At 42.7% G+C, this 15,942-nt stretch overlaps 2 protein-coding genes across 2 annotated transcripts; one reads left to right on the forward strand and one right to left on the reverse strand.

The window, feature by feature from the left end:
- Positions 1-31: 31 nt before the first annotated feature.
- On the reverse strand, positions 32-9,298 carry LOC123998828. The gene is made up of 6 exons (XM_046304024.1): positions 7,259-9,298; positions 5,150-5,454; positions 2,575-4,742; positions 2,110-2,372; positions 1,899-1,986; positions 32-1,574 (listed from the first exon to the last, which is right to left on the reverse strand). The coding sequence occupies exons 2-6, from the start codon at positions 5,356-5,358 to the stop codon at positions 1,411-1,413; spliced, it is 2,892 nt and encodes a 963-aa protein (XP_046159980.1). The 5' UTR covers positions 5,359-5,454; positions 7,259-9,298; the 3' UTR covers positions 32-1,410.
- Positions 8,817-11,428, forward strand: LOC123998830 (nucleoside diphosphate kinase A-like). Its single transcript, XM_046304026.1, has 5 exons — positions 8,817-8,954; positions 10,359-10,488; positions 10,567-10,668; positions 10,826-10,938; positions 11,181-11,428. The coding sequence occupies exons 2-5, from the start codon at positions 10,363-10,365 to the stop codon at positions 11,296-11,298; spliced, it is 459 nt and encodes a 152-aa protein (XP_046159982.1). The 5' UTR covers positions 8,817-8,954; positions 10,359-10,362; the 3' UTR covers positions 11,299-11,428.
- Positions 11,429-15,942: the final 4,514 nt, after the last annotated feature.

The following is a 15,942-nucleotide window of genomic DNA, read 5'->3' on the forward strand; positions in this document are numbered from 1 at the left end:
AAAGTTACAAAGTATGTGCACAGAGAAGAACTCAGCCCACGCAACGCTCCAACGGTGTAGGTGTTTTATTAATCAGTTGGTTTGAGCGCAGGCTTACTGCAACATTCACTATCACGTGATTCTTTTTTCTTGACTCCTGAACTCGGAATAAATTGATTTTTTTTCTCTCTTTACAAACAAACGGTCTCACAAAAATACTTGCGCCCTGTTCTCCATGGGTTGTAGAAAGATATTAAACTATTGCCTTTGACATTGACAAAAAGTTTACATGTATTTTGAATGTAATGTTCTTAACTATCTCATCAATCTGTATTTATTTATGTTTTCTTTGAGAGTGTACATATTAGTGTAATCATTGGGTATGTGTGAAAGTATGTGAGAGACAGGCAAGAGACAGATACAAATCATACAAAATAAAGATAAAAGACTATGCATAGAAAAAGCATAACAATTATGCATAATGGGAACATATTATCTTCATATACAGTATTGGAATTGGGAACTTTCCTATATTTTCAAATACACATCTGTATTCTCTTACATTTCCCTCCTGGTACCCATCCAGCCATAGGCCATAGTTGAGATAATTATTTTGTAAAAATACAAGAGATTTACAGAGGTGATCACAAATCAAACGATCAAAGGGGTGCAAGAGAGACAGAGGGATTATGTAAATTGCCAGAAGGAGCAGAAGGGAAAGCAGAAGCTCTAAATAGCAACTGTCAATGGCCCATTTTCAAGCCCACCCTTGGCCTCCAACCAACAGATTCTCAGTTTCAGGCTGACCCTAGCCCCTATTAATGGACCCTTCTTCATTCCAAATACTGTATGATCAGCAGGATGATAATAGCTCTACTTTGACCTTGGAAACCTCTCCCGAAGAGCTGTATAGAATATAATGGGCCACAAACCATACCCCTTCCCCCACTGGAAATGTATGCATCAAAATGTGTTGAAAAAGACACTTATTATATTAATATTGTGCTTCAATGTCATATAAACACATTTTCACCAAGGTCAATACAAACAAATCTGGTGTGAAATGCCTTCTCAGTTTGCAAGTATATTACATATATTGAAATCATGTACTTAAAACAGCAAATGGAACATTGAAATCTGGTGTGAAATGTTCAGTTGGGTCAACCTCTTTGCAGATAGGAAGGAATCAAAAAAGAATAAGCAATATGGTAAAACCCATGCAGTGACAGGTAGCCTAGTGGTCAAGAGTGTTGGGCCAATAACCAAAAGGTCACTGGTTTGTATCTCCAAACTGACTTAGGCACTTAACCCGAGTTGCTCTGGATAAGTGTCTGCTAAAATGCCATGTCAAGAGAGTCTATTAAATGTGACTGCAGACACACAGATCAATGCTGCTAATATGTTTATTAGATGTTGATGGCTAACCCTTTCCTAATGCTTCTTGCAAAAAGCACAGCCCTTGAATGGCTTTGAGATGGCCCTGGAAATGGCCCGGAACACCCTGACCAACAGGGGACGTTTACGGGACTCCTGTGCAGGTGCTGGTGGCAGGTCATCCTCAAGTTGGGGAATGAATGAGACAAGATGATCATCATCTGTGATAAGAGAACATTGCAGGATCAGAATTGAACATGACAAATGTACTTCCATTCTCTCTGACCACAGTCTAAACCAACCAGACAAAAGGTAATACAGCAAAATGACAGCATCTACCATTTGGACTTTGGGAAATGTAAGAGTCGCTACAATGTATGCCTGACAGCTCGTCAAAACTCAGTGGCCTTAATCAGAGAAAACATTACGGGACCAGAGATGAATAAACCTCAGCATTAAGCTCAGTAAAGCTGCATTCACTCTGACCACTGGCCACATCTTGGCAATGCATCAAAATAAAACGATCATCATTGTGTGTCGCTTACGCAGCGCAACTCGAGAGGTGCTGAAACACTGCGAAGGCAGCTCCTTTTGAGCGGGGTTGCTCTCTGGTTCCACTCTGCCCTTGAACACCTGTTGCAGAGTAAATTCATCCTTCCATTAGACGCCCCACAATGTCTCACTCTGACCCCATTAGCTTTGGATTCTATTTCAGCTGTAATGAAGGGGAAAAACACCAAACATGGAGCTCCATACCTTGATCCTGACCGTTGGCAACTTTGGGCAGCAACTGAACCTCCGGCCCTGACTCTTCTTCTTCACTCTGGCAGAGGGGACATGACAAGTCTCTGTATCGCCAACAGCTGTAGAAGTGCACCTCACAGGCAATGTGGTGTCAAGGCAGTTGGCATGGAGCTCAGACATGTACTCAACAACAAGGTCACTGGAGGCCTGGCTAGTGCCTGACCTGTGGGTACTTGTGGCCTGAGAGAGACAACTCTCTGACCTGTACACAATATCTGGGGGCAGAAGAGATAAAATAATTAAGCTCAGGATTATGTTGTGCATATTTTACAATAATACACAATCTTGAAAATCGAATGAACACAATTGCAATTAAACTATTAAGCTCAATATGAGTGAATCCTATATTCAACAGGAGCTAATCAATTTATTGCATATTAGAAAATAAAATAAATGAAAAGTGTTCATTTCACTTACCATGCACAAAGGTTGCGGCAGACACATCATCGGTCAACGCGTCCATCGCCTGGCTACTCATCACCATACAAACCTGAGAGGTTTTAGATGAGACATCCTCGTAGATGTCACGGACAGACATCACATGAAGATGATCCTCTTCACCCACATCAGGCTCATCATCTTCTAGTCTGTTCAGAATGGAGCCCAACATCTCTGTGGCAACTTGGCACTCTTTGGTCATCTGCTCGCCTACAGATGAGCGCTCTGAGCCAGCTACTCCGGCTTTGATCACATTCAGAACCTTTGTGAGGATCTTCTTTGCGCTGTGTCGGACTAACTCCTGGCTGACTGCAACTGTTGGGCCTTTGAGGTCATTGTTGGTAGACACTTCCATGTCCTGGATTTTGTCAGCGGTTACATGGGTATCCTGGTGGTCTTGCTCATTGTTGAGGAGGCAACCAGTGTACAAACTCTTCAGCTTGTCCACAGCTGTGCTGTAAAGTTTCTGGGAGGATAACTGGACCTGTTCCCAGAACTTGCTCCGCTCTGCCCTACTCACCTCAACTGCCTCGTTTAAGTCCACTAGAAGGGACTCAAGAACGTGAGTTGAGGCCTCAGCAATGTTCTTTGAGGAGACGTGGGCTGACAGGATGTCCACGGTTAAAGGAGAATCTCTTATGACCTGAGTCACTACCCGTTGTGCCTTGGCAGGGTATTCTGCCATTAGGCTGTCGGTCTGAAGGTCAGCAGAATGCTGCTTTTTCTTCTGTGTGGTCACGTCCTGTGCAGTGAGTGGATGGCTTAGGATAATTGTTTCCTGAACCCTCTCTGATGGTGGGAAAGGACAATCAATGAGCAGGGAGTGGTAGATGGCAGTGGAAGATATTTCTGGGTGTTCTCTCACAGCCTCCGGCTCCATGATTGCTGAGGTGCCCTGAAGCATCTCACCAATTTCCAGATTGTCGATGCTCTTGACACCCGACGCTAGACGTGCTAGAAGGTTTCTAGCCATCTGGAGCGGATCAAAGGACTCATCTGAGTTGCTGTCAAGCTCTGTTTTTAACACTTGCAGGACAGTTCTGACTCCCGCTGCTGACCAGACAGGGAGCATCCTCGGGTCGGAGTGGGAGCGAGACAGAGGTGAGTGGTTCGAGGGACCACTGCAGCCCTGTGAGGATCTGGATCCCACCTCCAGCTCAAGCTCAGACATGGATGCCTTGAGTTTGACTGCAGCTTTCTGGACCATGTCCCTTGCCACACCATCAATGTCGAGGTCTTCAATCCCGTTCCGGTAGCCAACGCTCTGGGGCCCGGATAATGACTGGTTCTCTAGATATCCAAGGGCATCCAGGGTATCATCGACCACCAAATCCACCAAATCACTGGACATGGACCAATCCCACAGGGATCCGCCGTACATTTCAGCCATTTTCAACTCGACGGCCCTGGTGATCTTTGCCGGAGACAGGTTCAGCAGGTGGTTGCTGCCTGACTGTCTGGCTGACATCCTGGTCCCTGATCTCTGGACCACCAGACTCTGCACCTCAGCCGACACAGCTGACAGGAAGTAGGTGCAAGGTGAGGACACCCGAACCTCATGTCCTGTCTGAGCATCGCTCTTCGCCCTCTGGATGCTGTTGATGGTTGCAACAATGACCTGACCTGCCAGTGGCCCTAGCTCTGTCTCAAGCCTGCTCTCGATCTCCAGAGGGGACTTTCCAGACAGCCGAGTGAGCGCCATCTGTCCCATGATATGGCCATTCATTGTGGTTGTGATTATCCTCAGCATCTGCTCAGCAAATTGACTGCTCGGTGAGCTGATGCTGGTCGAAGGAGCTTCGGCTCCCTGACTGTCACATCCTTTCAGCACAATCTGGGCTAGTCTTGCATTTATCTGCTTGATGATGATCTCCACAATGGCCATGATCAGCCTGGTGTCCGCAGACAGAATAATAGGCCTCATCTTCTTCGGTCTCCTCTGGATGGACGGCAGTATGACCTCACTCAGGGACCTGTGGGCGTCTCTGTGAACCTGACTGAAGATAAAGCTGTGAGACAGTCCAAACACAGACCTCAGGGGGTCTGAGCGGGGTCTGTCCCAATCCTCTTTATCTCTGTCCTCAGATGCGGAGCAATATTTTCTTAGGTTGTCATCCTCTTCCTCATTTCCCAAAGACTCCTCTGAGCTGAAGAGGGCCCCACAACAGAAATATGGTAACAATGACAATAACAAACCTTTCTGGACACAAAAACTGCTAACATAATTTAGAAGCAAAGGAATTTTATAAATGAATAAAAAAACTAAAGTCATACAGATGCAGGATCTTAATGTAGGAAATGTAAAACGTGTAGTGTATTTATGGTTTAAAAAGGCTTCTTGAGGTTTGTAATTTCCACTTGATTTTACCAACCCCTACAAAAATGTCCAATCAATTATAATCCAGATAATAATCTACATTTCCTGCTGTAGCAAACTTAAGATCCCACATGTGTATTCAGTGGAAATAAAACATTTTAGAGAAGTCATTATTTATACACAAGGAAAGGAAATAACTGTTTCAACCATTATGGGGAGGAATATGCTCATACATACAAAATGGGGGAGGGGAAGGGAGTTGGGTTCCGTGTGCTGGCACCAGTTCTAGGGTTGGCGACCTCGCTTGGCCCATGACTTGGCCCAAGGCTGAATCTGATGCTGCGGCATGTGGAGGCCGCTCCCAGATCTGCTACATTGATTACGACTGAAGACCAGGAGGAGGAGGTTGATGATGATGATGGTGTCCAGGGCAAATCCCTATCCATGCTGAGATCAAGGGCAGGGACCACCTCAGTTGAAGAGGCCTTCTTCACCCATGACAGGATGTTCTTGCACTTAGCATGAGCCTCAAATATGGTGAACTGTAATGTAAAAGAACAGCCGGGAAAGATTGTTCTAAAATCGAACAAGATCTAACATTCACTTAAATCCACCGTCTGTCTACATTGTGCTGTTTGGCGTATGTATTTATTACCTAATCCAAGTGACACAACTTAATTGATTAAATAAAGTTATTCTATTCAACTTCCTCCTACCTTGTTTTTGAGATATAAAGCTTCTTTACCAGGTTCTCATTGTCTAGACTCAAAGTGCTGACTCGCCAGCTCCTGGTACATTTACTGAGGTTTTGTAATAGAATATTTAGGCCAGGGATGGGCAACTTTTATGCGGCAACAAAAAAATCTGAAATCACCATGAGGGGCCACAGTGGCTCACAGGCCTGCATACCCACATCCATACCCACACATGCAGTCAGAGTCGGCCCTTGCGTTTTAGGCGCCGTAAGCAAAATTGTGCCGGGACCTGCCCACTTTGCGAGCAAATCATTTTGGCGGACCCCCTCTTGAAAGTGGAGAGAAAAAAATATAAGTTTTAGTGTTCATTTCTTGCAATTCTTACTTTTACCCCTTTTTCTCCACAAATTTGTGGTATCCAATTGGCAGTCACAGTCTTGTCTCATCGCTGCAACTCCTGTAAGTACACGGGAGAGGCGAAGGTCGAGAGCCGTGCGTCCTCCAAAACACAACCCAACCAAGCCGCATTGCTTCTTGACACAATACCCACTTAACCTGGAAGCCAGCCGCACCAATGTGCTGGAGGAAACACCGTGCACCTGGCGACCGTGACAGCTTGCACTGCGCCCAGCCCGCCACATGAGTCGCTAGTTCACAATGGGACAAGGACATCCCTGCTGGCCAAACACTCCCCTAACCAAGATGACGCTGGGCCAATTGTGCGCCGACTCAAACCCAGAATCTCTAGTGGTTTAGACCACTGCGCCACTCGGGAGGCCTAATTTCTACACATTTTGCCCTGCAGCAGAGAGAACATTTTGACATTTTAGAACTACTTTCATGCAATTCATCTCATTTTTCTATGGGACAGAGAGAAACTCCCCCACAGTCGGCAATTCAACCACGATTACCACAAGTTTAGATAGATGTCCACTAGATTAATTTAGCCCCCCAAAAATGTTTTCGTTAACATGGGCTAATTGAGTGACTGTCAGTGACTGACATAGGAAGAGGAAAATTGCTGATGCAAAACCACATCTTTAATTTGCACCTTGTGTATTCTACTGTACTAACTGTCAACAGTAAGTTGAGACCACGACAGTTACAAAAATAAATGGATCTGCGGGCCTACACAAGGGGATCCGCGGCCGCCAGTTGCCCATCCCTGATCTAGACTGTGTCCAGAAATGGCACCCTTTTCCCTATATAGGGCCCATAGGGTTCTGGTCAAAAGTAGGGCAATATGGAAAATGACACAATTTGGGATGCACTCAAAGTCTATTTTACAGTTTCCTTGATGTTAGAAATTCCAGAGCTAACACTAACTCACCCTTTCATGCATATTCTCAGTGAAAATAATCCTTTGCCTGCAAAAGAGGTAAATAGATGAGTACTGTTAATTATTAAAACTATCTAACCCTTGACCTCTACAGAACTTTCATAGTTTCATAGTTTTTATGTCTTCACTACTATTCTACAATGTAGAAAAAAATATAAAGAAACACCCTGGAATGTGTAGGTGTGTCCAAACTTTTGACTGGTACTGTACATGTACACTACAAACACACCTTCTGATTGGTTCTTTGCCGGTTGCAGAACATACAGTATAGAGAATAGGAGGCAAGTATGGGGAAGACAAAGAGCAACCTACTTCTCAGTCATCTGCTCTCCTAAGAATTTGAGTTCTGAGGAGGGGCTTCTCTGGGCCAAGGATAGGTTGCAATGAAAAGTCTGATGTGGCTCCCATGTGTTAGATGGGCCGGCTAAGTCCTGATCACCCTTCTGCATCTCTCTTTCTGCTTCAGTCTCCTGTGACTGAGATGGGCCGGCTGATTCTGGATCAGCCTCCTGCATCTCTCTCTCTGCTTCAGTCTCCTGTGACTGAGATGGGCCGGCTGACTCTGTGTCAGCATCCTCCATCTCTCTTTCTGCTTCCGTCTCCTGTGACTGAGATGGGCCGGCTGATTCTGGATCAGCCTCCTGCATCTCTCTCTCTGCTTCAGTCTCCTGTGACTGAGATGGGCCGGCTGACTCTGTATCAGCATCCTCCATCTCTCTTTCTGCTTCAGTCTCCTGTGACTGAGATGGGCCGGCTGATTCTCGATCAGCCTCCTGCATCTCTCTCTCTGCTTCAGTGTCCTGTGACTGAGATTTTACACATCACCTTCCTCAGACTCTCATTAATTAGCCTACATTATTTATCAAAAGATTATATAACCTTTGACCTCTGACCCTGGAATCTCTTCAGAAAGTCCTCTATGCATAATGTCACCTTGGTGATCACCTTTACCCAACTACTCACTATTCCTGACTTTGGCAGATGGCAATACTTATCTTGCCTTTCAAAATGTGTGATATAAAAAAAATCTGAAAAACAAAGCCTACCTCAACTTCTTTCTTCTCCATATTATCACCGGATGTATCACCCCCAAAAACTTATGATGCAATTACATTGCAATAAAATGCAGATGAATACATTTTCGACCACCAACAACGCCAACTTGATGACTGAATGGATGGTCAAATGTCTGATCTGTTTCAAACATATGGAAAGCGTTCCATACGAACACGATCCCTTATGACGTGTATGATACACGTCACAAACGTAATTGTGCGGTAAATGCAACAGTCAACAGGTGGCAGCAAAATCAACGGTGAAACAACAGATACCAGACGAGACCACTGAGCGTTACAATAATTTTCCAGTCAAATCAATTCTGCCTCCATAAAAAACGTTGCTCAGCCTCGGAGCTCTGAACAGCCATTGTCGCGAGTTGTCACACAATAATTCCCGGGTTCTCAAGCATTATTGCATACATGCCAACAACAGATACTAGACTAGACACTATTCCAGTCAAATAAAGTCTGCTTCATAAAAAAATAACATATGTCTCGGCCACCACAAGCAGACTTAATTAAAAATGCGAAAAGGAAAATAGTTTCAAAGTGTGTTTGTAAAATGTGAGGCTATATATTATATATTTACACCTACGCCTGTTTACACACACTCTTTGCAAAATATACCATGTTGGTTAGTTTGCTGATATCAACCTTTGGTGTTGCGATGGTACATCATTTTCACTTCCCATTGTCTAGACTCGAATATTTGACAGCACATGTCGACATCACCTTGAACTGTTGTGTGGCGCTAGAATGCACAAAATAACATTGGTGATTAATAGGCATGCAACATGTCAATCCATTTTTGACCTCATCCAAGCCCCACCCATTCACTCGGCAGCCTTTATAAACTAGCTGTCATCAATTCTTGTCCTTACTGATTGTTTCCCTGCCTTGAACGGTTGTCTCCTGGGTCTTCTGTCAGTCTCTTCATCTCAACTTTAAAGGTATGCTACTTGAATGGTGGCGCCACAACTCCCTTAATTTTGCATTAAATCACAGCATTGTGTTTTACGCGTCTTATCGTTTTCGATCTATTGCTTTTAGGAAGTTGGTGGATCGGTCTCGCGTGTGTTTTGCCTTTCACATTGACTAACGTTAGCCAACTGTCAGCTAGGATGCCACGTAACGGCTTGGTTCTTCGCCCGTTTCTACCCAACTCGCGCTAGCTAATTGACATGCATTGTGTGACGCTTTAAAGTTAAGTCCCATCCTAATAGTAACCCAATGACTTGGATCAGTCCTATATTAACTATCGATAGAATGCTATCTCGTAAACACCGGGGATGTGCATTTCAGTTTCACCGGACGTGATTGGCTTGCGTGGTGTTATCAGTTAATTTACAAAGCAAACAAGGTAACCCGCAAGGCTTAACTAAAGCCAATTTTATTTGTCGCTTTCGTGTTACAATAAGCTCAGTTGTAGGTGGCAAGTACTTGACAATTCGACTTTAATCTACTTGGACTTTATTTCAATTAACGGCAGTGGCAAACCGGGCCATGTGGCATTTTACTAAATAAGGCTGCTTTCAACAATGATGTGCTCATTCATTTCTTTAACGTCCTCCGTAGCTCGCTTAGAAAGTTAATGTCAGTGTAACTCGGACTTGCATTAAATCTGGACTTGAACTGCTTTTCGTTGGTCATTCAAACAATTTAACAATCTCGATGTAAAAAATGTTAACTTCTGTCAAATTCGCTTATCTGTTCGTGTGGTTGTGATTTGCTTAGATGACTGTCATTTTAATGTACTTAAGTCGGTAGGTTATTGAATTTTTATTTTAAAAGGCCCAGAAGTTATGCTTGCGCTAGAGTTCAACACTGCATTGTCACACTGCTGTAGCATCTGGTTGCAGTCGAATGTAGTGAACTGTACTTTTCATAGATCTAAACATAAAACAGCTAAAGTCTGAGCTCACTTTGCACTATCAACTAAGTTACAGTACCAGTAAAGTTACAGTACCAGTAAAACTCCTCGTTTGCCCATTTATGTAACATGAGTTGCGCTTTGGCAACGAAACAAATTCATACTAAATACCCCATAGGCATGGAATGGGCATGTGGGAATACTTTCCGCAGGATGGTGATAAGAATAGATTTGTACTGGCCTTGGCCACTATCCCACTAGGTACAGTACATCTGTTCACTCCATAGCAGTCGAGGTGACATTGAAGAGCTGTCAACTGGCGGTACACTGATAAAAGGTTGAGCTGATGTATTGTGCAGAGTGGCCTGGCTTACTCCATGCACTTCGGGGGCCATTTACATATCCACAACCACAAATTAGGCAGTTTATTCATTGTTAAAGTGTATTTCATATATGGCCCACCATCTCTATCCTCCTGTTGCAGCACCATGGCAAACACTGAACGTACCTTCATTGCCATCAAGCCTGATGGTGTCCAGAGGGGACTTGTGGGGGAGATCATTAAGCGCTTTGAGCAGAGGGGCTTCAGGCTTGTGGCCATGAAGATGATCCAGGTATGTGAGTAACTGCATCTTTTCAGAGGTGCGTCTTGTAGGGTTCAACAGCATTGAACTGAGTCTTTGTGATTGCAGGCATCTGAGGACCTTGTCAAGCAGCACTACATTGACCTGAAGGACATGCCCTTCTATGGTGGCCTTTGCGCCTTCATGCACTCTGGTCCCGTTGTTGCCATGGTAACTATCCTCCAGACACTACTCGCAGGCCTCTTCAAAATGCTCGCTCACTGCTAATGCCACCCTGAACACAATACTTCAGGTTCTCTTGAGCAGTGATTGTGATAGAATGTATTGTTCTACTCAAGCCTCAATTTTACCCTCCCCTTGCGTTCAGATCTGGGAAGGCCTGAACGTTGTGAAGAACGGCAGACTGATGCTGGGAGAGACCAACCCTGCAGACTCCCAGCCCGGCAGCATCCGCGGTGACCTCTGTATCACGCTTGGCAGGTAAGTGTCCACTGATGCCTGTCCATACAGAATCTCATATGGGAAGAAGTAAAGTGCCAAACCAATTTGAGTAGTGGGTGCAGCATAAAAATGTGTAGACCATCGTTGGCCAGGAATCTGATATTCATGCTGTAATGGATTTTCTATGTAGAGATGTCTTCCGCAGTGGCTATAGTTCCAATAAACTTAAAGCCTGTTATCCACATGATGCAGAGTTGCTGATTTGCCTTTTGCCATTACAGGAACATCATCCATGGCAGTGACTCCCTTGATAGTGCCAAGAAGGAGATCGGCCTGTGGTTCAAGCCAGAGGAGGTGGTTGAGTACAAGAGCTGCCAACATGGATTCCTGTATGAGTAAATCAAATGGACTTGGAACTGGAACCGTCTTATCGCAAACCATTCTGAATGCTGTTGATCTGGAATTTCTCATGCACCTTGTGACTTGAAGGCACTTACAAATGTAAATAAAAAACAATCATGAAGTGGAACATGCAAGGCTCTCCTAGTTTACTTGATTAAAGTGTTGATTTCATGAATTGGTATTGTCCTCTGGCTTCTGTTCAGTCAGTGTGGGCCTCAACATATTCATAAATAGCCAGGAATGCTGTTGGATATCCTTCACAATTTGCAAGACGTTTACATGCCATTTGTCTAAGGTGTTACTGTTCAGGGTGCCCTCTAGTATAGCTGATTATGCTCTCCTGTGGGGGGGTTATAAATGTGGGTTGACTACCTAATTGGGTCATCTTAATTCTACAACCGTGACAGTTCTGATACTTGTTTTCCATTGGGCAAGCCTGACAGATTTTGGTAGACCTTAACTGTTTGGGCAACATTACAGCATCTTGTGCAGAATTTGCAATGTGATGGTTAGGTATTGTCAACTACACCCTTCTGGGTGTTTGACTTGCCAAAATGGGATGTTAACCTATATGCCTGCTATATTGGTTCCCTGTTTGAAGTGGCTCAACTTGGTAACATTAACGATAGCGGATATTCAACGCTTACCCTGTGAGGTCTGGCGCCTGCTGGTTCTGTTCTACCTGACTTGCACCCACCTGGTGTCCCAGGTCTAAAGTGATTGGGGGAGCAGTGAATTTTTCTACTTCCCCAGTGTCCAATAAGCTGGTGGATGAATGTTTGTCCAGTTTGAAGGAAGTTGGCATTGGCTCAACTTTAGCTCAATGACCTCTATACCAGGCTGTATCATGAAGGCCATAATTGTCACTTCTCTCTGCTACCACATGGTAAGTGGTACCGGAGTGCCAAGTCTAGGTCCTCAATGCCATAACCCTGAAGTATTCCGTTAATGGTGTAGTTAAAACAATGGATGCTGGCATATTTTTATGCAGTGTAGTAAGTAAATTTTATTTTACAATACTTTTTCCACAAACATGCTGCAAAATTCAAACATGTTAAATGAAAGTAAACATCTAAACATTTCTTTACTTTTGTATTTGATATACTGTAGCTTAGTAAACTTCATGTTCACAGCACATTTACCATGGAAACCAAGGAACAAACACATACTTGGATGAAGAAAAAATAATTTATCCCACAAGTGCCATGCAAAGAATGTTTTGGCAGTTAATACAAATCTTTCATAGTTGTATCCAAAATACAAGAGAACTGAATTTCTCCATGGCCACAGTTTATGAAAATCATTTAATTCTTAAAAGGTTATGAATATCAAATATATATATATATAGCACCATAAAAGACAATGAAGGGGTTTCACAATAGAAACAAGCACACAGACCCATGTTAGTGCAAAGACCAACAGTTACACATAAACCAAGATCAACTAGTTAAGCACAAGAGGACATGTTCACACTGCTGCATGCACATATTTTGGTTAACAAACACCCTCAAAGTCTTGTTTTCTTAAATGGATTATAATGATGAAATAATGCATTTGAACGTCATGATCAGAATAGTGTAGCCCTATATTTTGTGCGTTTCTTTTCTTCATTCAAATACCATTAATTCTCATGTTTAACATTTGTGTAACAAGGACGATGGAGACAAGGTTTGTCACCTCAAAACAGTCATACCATATATTAACAATGTAATGTATATTTCCACCATTCAGTCTTTGATGCACAGTCTAAAGTTTGAGTGAAAGTACAGCTCAACGCTTAGGATCTCACTGCATTAGGAGAGTACTGTGATAAGACATTATTGCTTGACAGTGACCTTAGGCAATCTTTGGCATCACCATGGTCACCTGAGCTGGTTTACACCAGCCAATGCGTAAAATGTACAATTTCATTGAGACTAATACTAGTTTGAGTTTCACTCAGGGCCAGACATTGAAACAAACAGTAACAACAGTAAGACAAATCGACAAAGCTAACATTTAACTGAACTTTTGGAGAGAAAAGAAAATAGTTCAAGAATCCCCTACACATGATCAAACAGTGACAGACAGTTAAATCCTACCTCTAGAGACAAAACATATGACAAATCCACTTGAAATGGGACCTTGTATCACATTCAGATAGGTCTCTACATTAGTGAGATGGTTTACCAAGTGACACATTTACTTTAAAGACCGATCTTGGACTAACACATTTTGTTAATATTGTTGACCACATCAATCTCTGAAGCCTAATTTCAGCATGCCAACAGCCAATGACAACACCTTTCTCAATAACCATAACGACGAAGAAGCCTATAATACAATACGCTAAGATTTCCTGAGAGTAAATTGTCAACCTTACTGGTATATAAAGTGAGACAATGGAGTGCAGTCGGTATTTGATAAAGTATGTAGATTATAATCCCTCATATGGCACAAAATAAATCACCATATGTTTGTAAATTGGCTCTGTTATATACTGTATGCTTTGTTAATAAATATTTAATGTGATATATTTTGTTTTATAAATCAATATTGACATTCATTTAATATCTCCCAACGAAAGGATGGCCTATGAATAAAATGTGTGATCATGAGTCAGTGAGTGTGACAATTTAACCCAAGCCTACCAATCGCTTACTAAGAAATATGCACACAAAGTGATTTAAATTGTCATGGAAATCACCTTGATGTGTGGATTGACCAGAACCTGACTACCTTGCAGCAGGAGATTACATTCAAATTCTAAAAGAGGAAGAGCAAACATAGCATTATTTTGAAGATTTTCTTTTACAAAAGGCAGTACATTCTCTATTTAGATAAATGGTTCTCATGTTGTTGATGGTAGTGAGGTGATGAAACACTAATGATGATAATGATGAACAATAGCCCGACTCTTACAGTGGCTTGAATATTTCCGACTCACATTTATAGTATCGCTCTGAATTATGACATAATTCATGTAGAATAATGCTACATACATTAGATACACATTTCAGATAGATCTCTGTACTATTTGACACAAGAGTCAAGGTTTGCATATCATTGTGTAGTAAACTCTGATAGAACTAAATATTACCACAGTGAATGACCTGTTTTTCATAGAGTATAATTTTTTTTGATTTGACAAATTTGCCTGCAATCAACTGGCCAAGAGGAGTAATATTTGTAAACATACTTTAAATAAGGCATGGTAAATATAGTGTGGGAAAAGGGTCGACCTGAGATTTGGGGCTCGTCCACATTCTCCATGGTAAATGTCCCAGTGATAGCTGTCAGTCATGATTGGCTATCACACAAATGGAACACAAGATCCAGAGATTGTGGTCAGGTGCTCAAATCTTAGTTGAATGTGTGGAACTGGTATGAAGCTGATTGGTGGGGTGTTTCTACTTTATATCTGAGTGATTGTTTTTTTTACCAGTAAGGTTTAGTCCATTCAATACAGACATACAGTTGAAGTCGGAAGTTTACATACACCTTCGCCAAATACATTTAAAACTCAGTTTTTCACAATTCCTGACATTTAATCCTAATAAGAATTCCCTGTCTAAGGTCAGTTAGGGTCACCACTTTATTGTAAGAATGTGAAATGTCAGAATAACAGTAGAGGAGAGAATGATTTATTCAGCTTTTATTTCCGTCATCACATTCCCAGTGGGTCAGAAGTTTACATACACTCAATTAGTATTTGGTAGCAATGTTGTTAAATTGTTTAACTAGGGTCAAACGTTTCGGGTTAGCCTTCCACAAGCTTCCCACAATAAGTTGGGTGAATTTTGGCCCATTCCTCTTGACAGAGCTGGTGTAACCGAGTCAGGTTTGTAGGCCTCCTCGCTTGCACACGCTTTTTCAGTTCTGCCCACAAATGTTCTATAGGATTGAGGTCAGGGCTTTGTGATGGCCACTCCAATACCTTGACTTTGTTGTCCTTAAGCCATTTTGCCACAACTTTGGAAGTATGCTTGGAGTCATTGTCCATTTGGAAGACCCATTTGCGACCAAGCTTTAACTTCCTGACTGATGTCTTGAGATGTTGCTTCAATATATCCACATACTCTTCCTACCTGATGATACTTTCTATTTTGTGAAGTGCACCAGACACTCCTGGAGCAAAGCACCCCCACAACATGATGCTGGCACCCCTGTGCTTCACAGGTGGGATGGTGTTCTTCGGCTTGCAAGTCTCCCCCTTTTTCCTCCAAACATAATGATGGTCATTATGGCTAAGCAGTTCTATTTTTGTGTCATCAGACCAGAGGACATTTCTCAAAAAATTATGATCTTTGTCCCCATGTGCAGTTGCACAAGATTAGTCTGGCTATTTTATGCCGGTTTTGGAGCAGTGGCTTCTTCCTTGCGGAGTGGCCTTTCAGGTTATGTCGATATAGGACTCGTTTTACTGTGGATATAGATAATTGTACCCGTTTCCTCCAGCATTTTCACAAGGTCCTTTGCTGCTGTTCTGGGATTGATTTGCACTTTTCGCACCAAAGTACATTCATCTCTAAGAGACAGAACGTGTCTCCTTCCTGAGCGGTATGACGGCTGCGTGGTCTCATGGTGGTTATACTTGCATACTATTGTTTGTACAGATGAATGTGGTACCTTCAGGCATTTGGAAATTGCTCTTTATTTTCT

This window comes from Oncorhynchus gorbuscha, linkage group LG16, assembly GCF_021184085.1.
Source record: "Oncorhynchus gorbuscha isolate QuinsamMale2020 ecotype Even-year linkage group LG16, OgorEven_v1.0, whole genome shotgun sequence".
Lineage (NCBI taxonomy): Eukaryota > Metazoa > Chordata > Actinopteri > Salmoniformes > Salmonidae > Oncorhynchus > Oncorhynchus gorbuscha.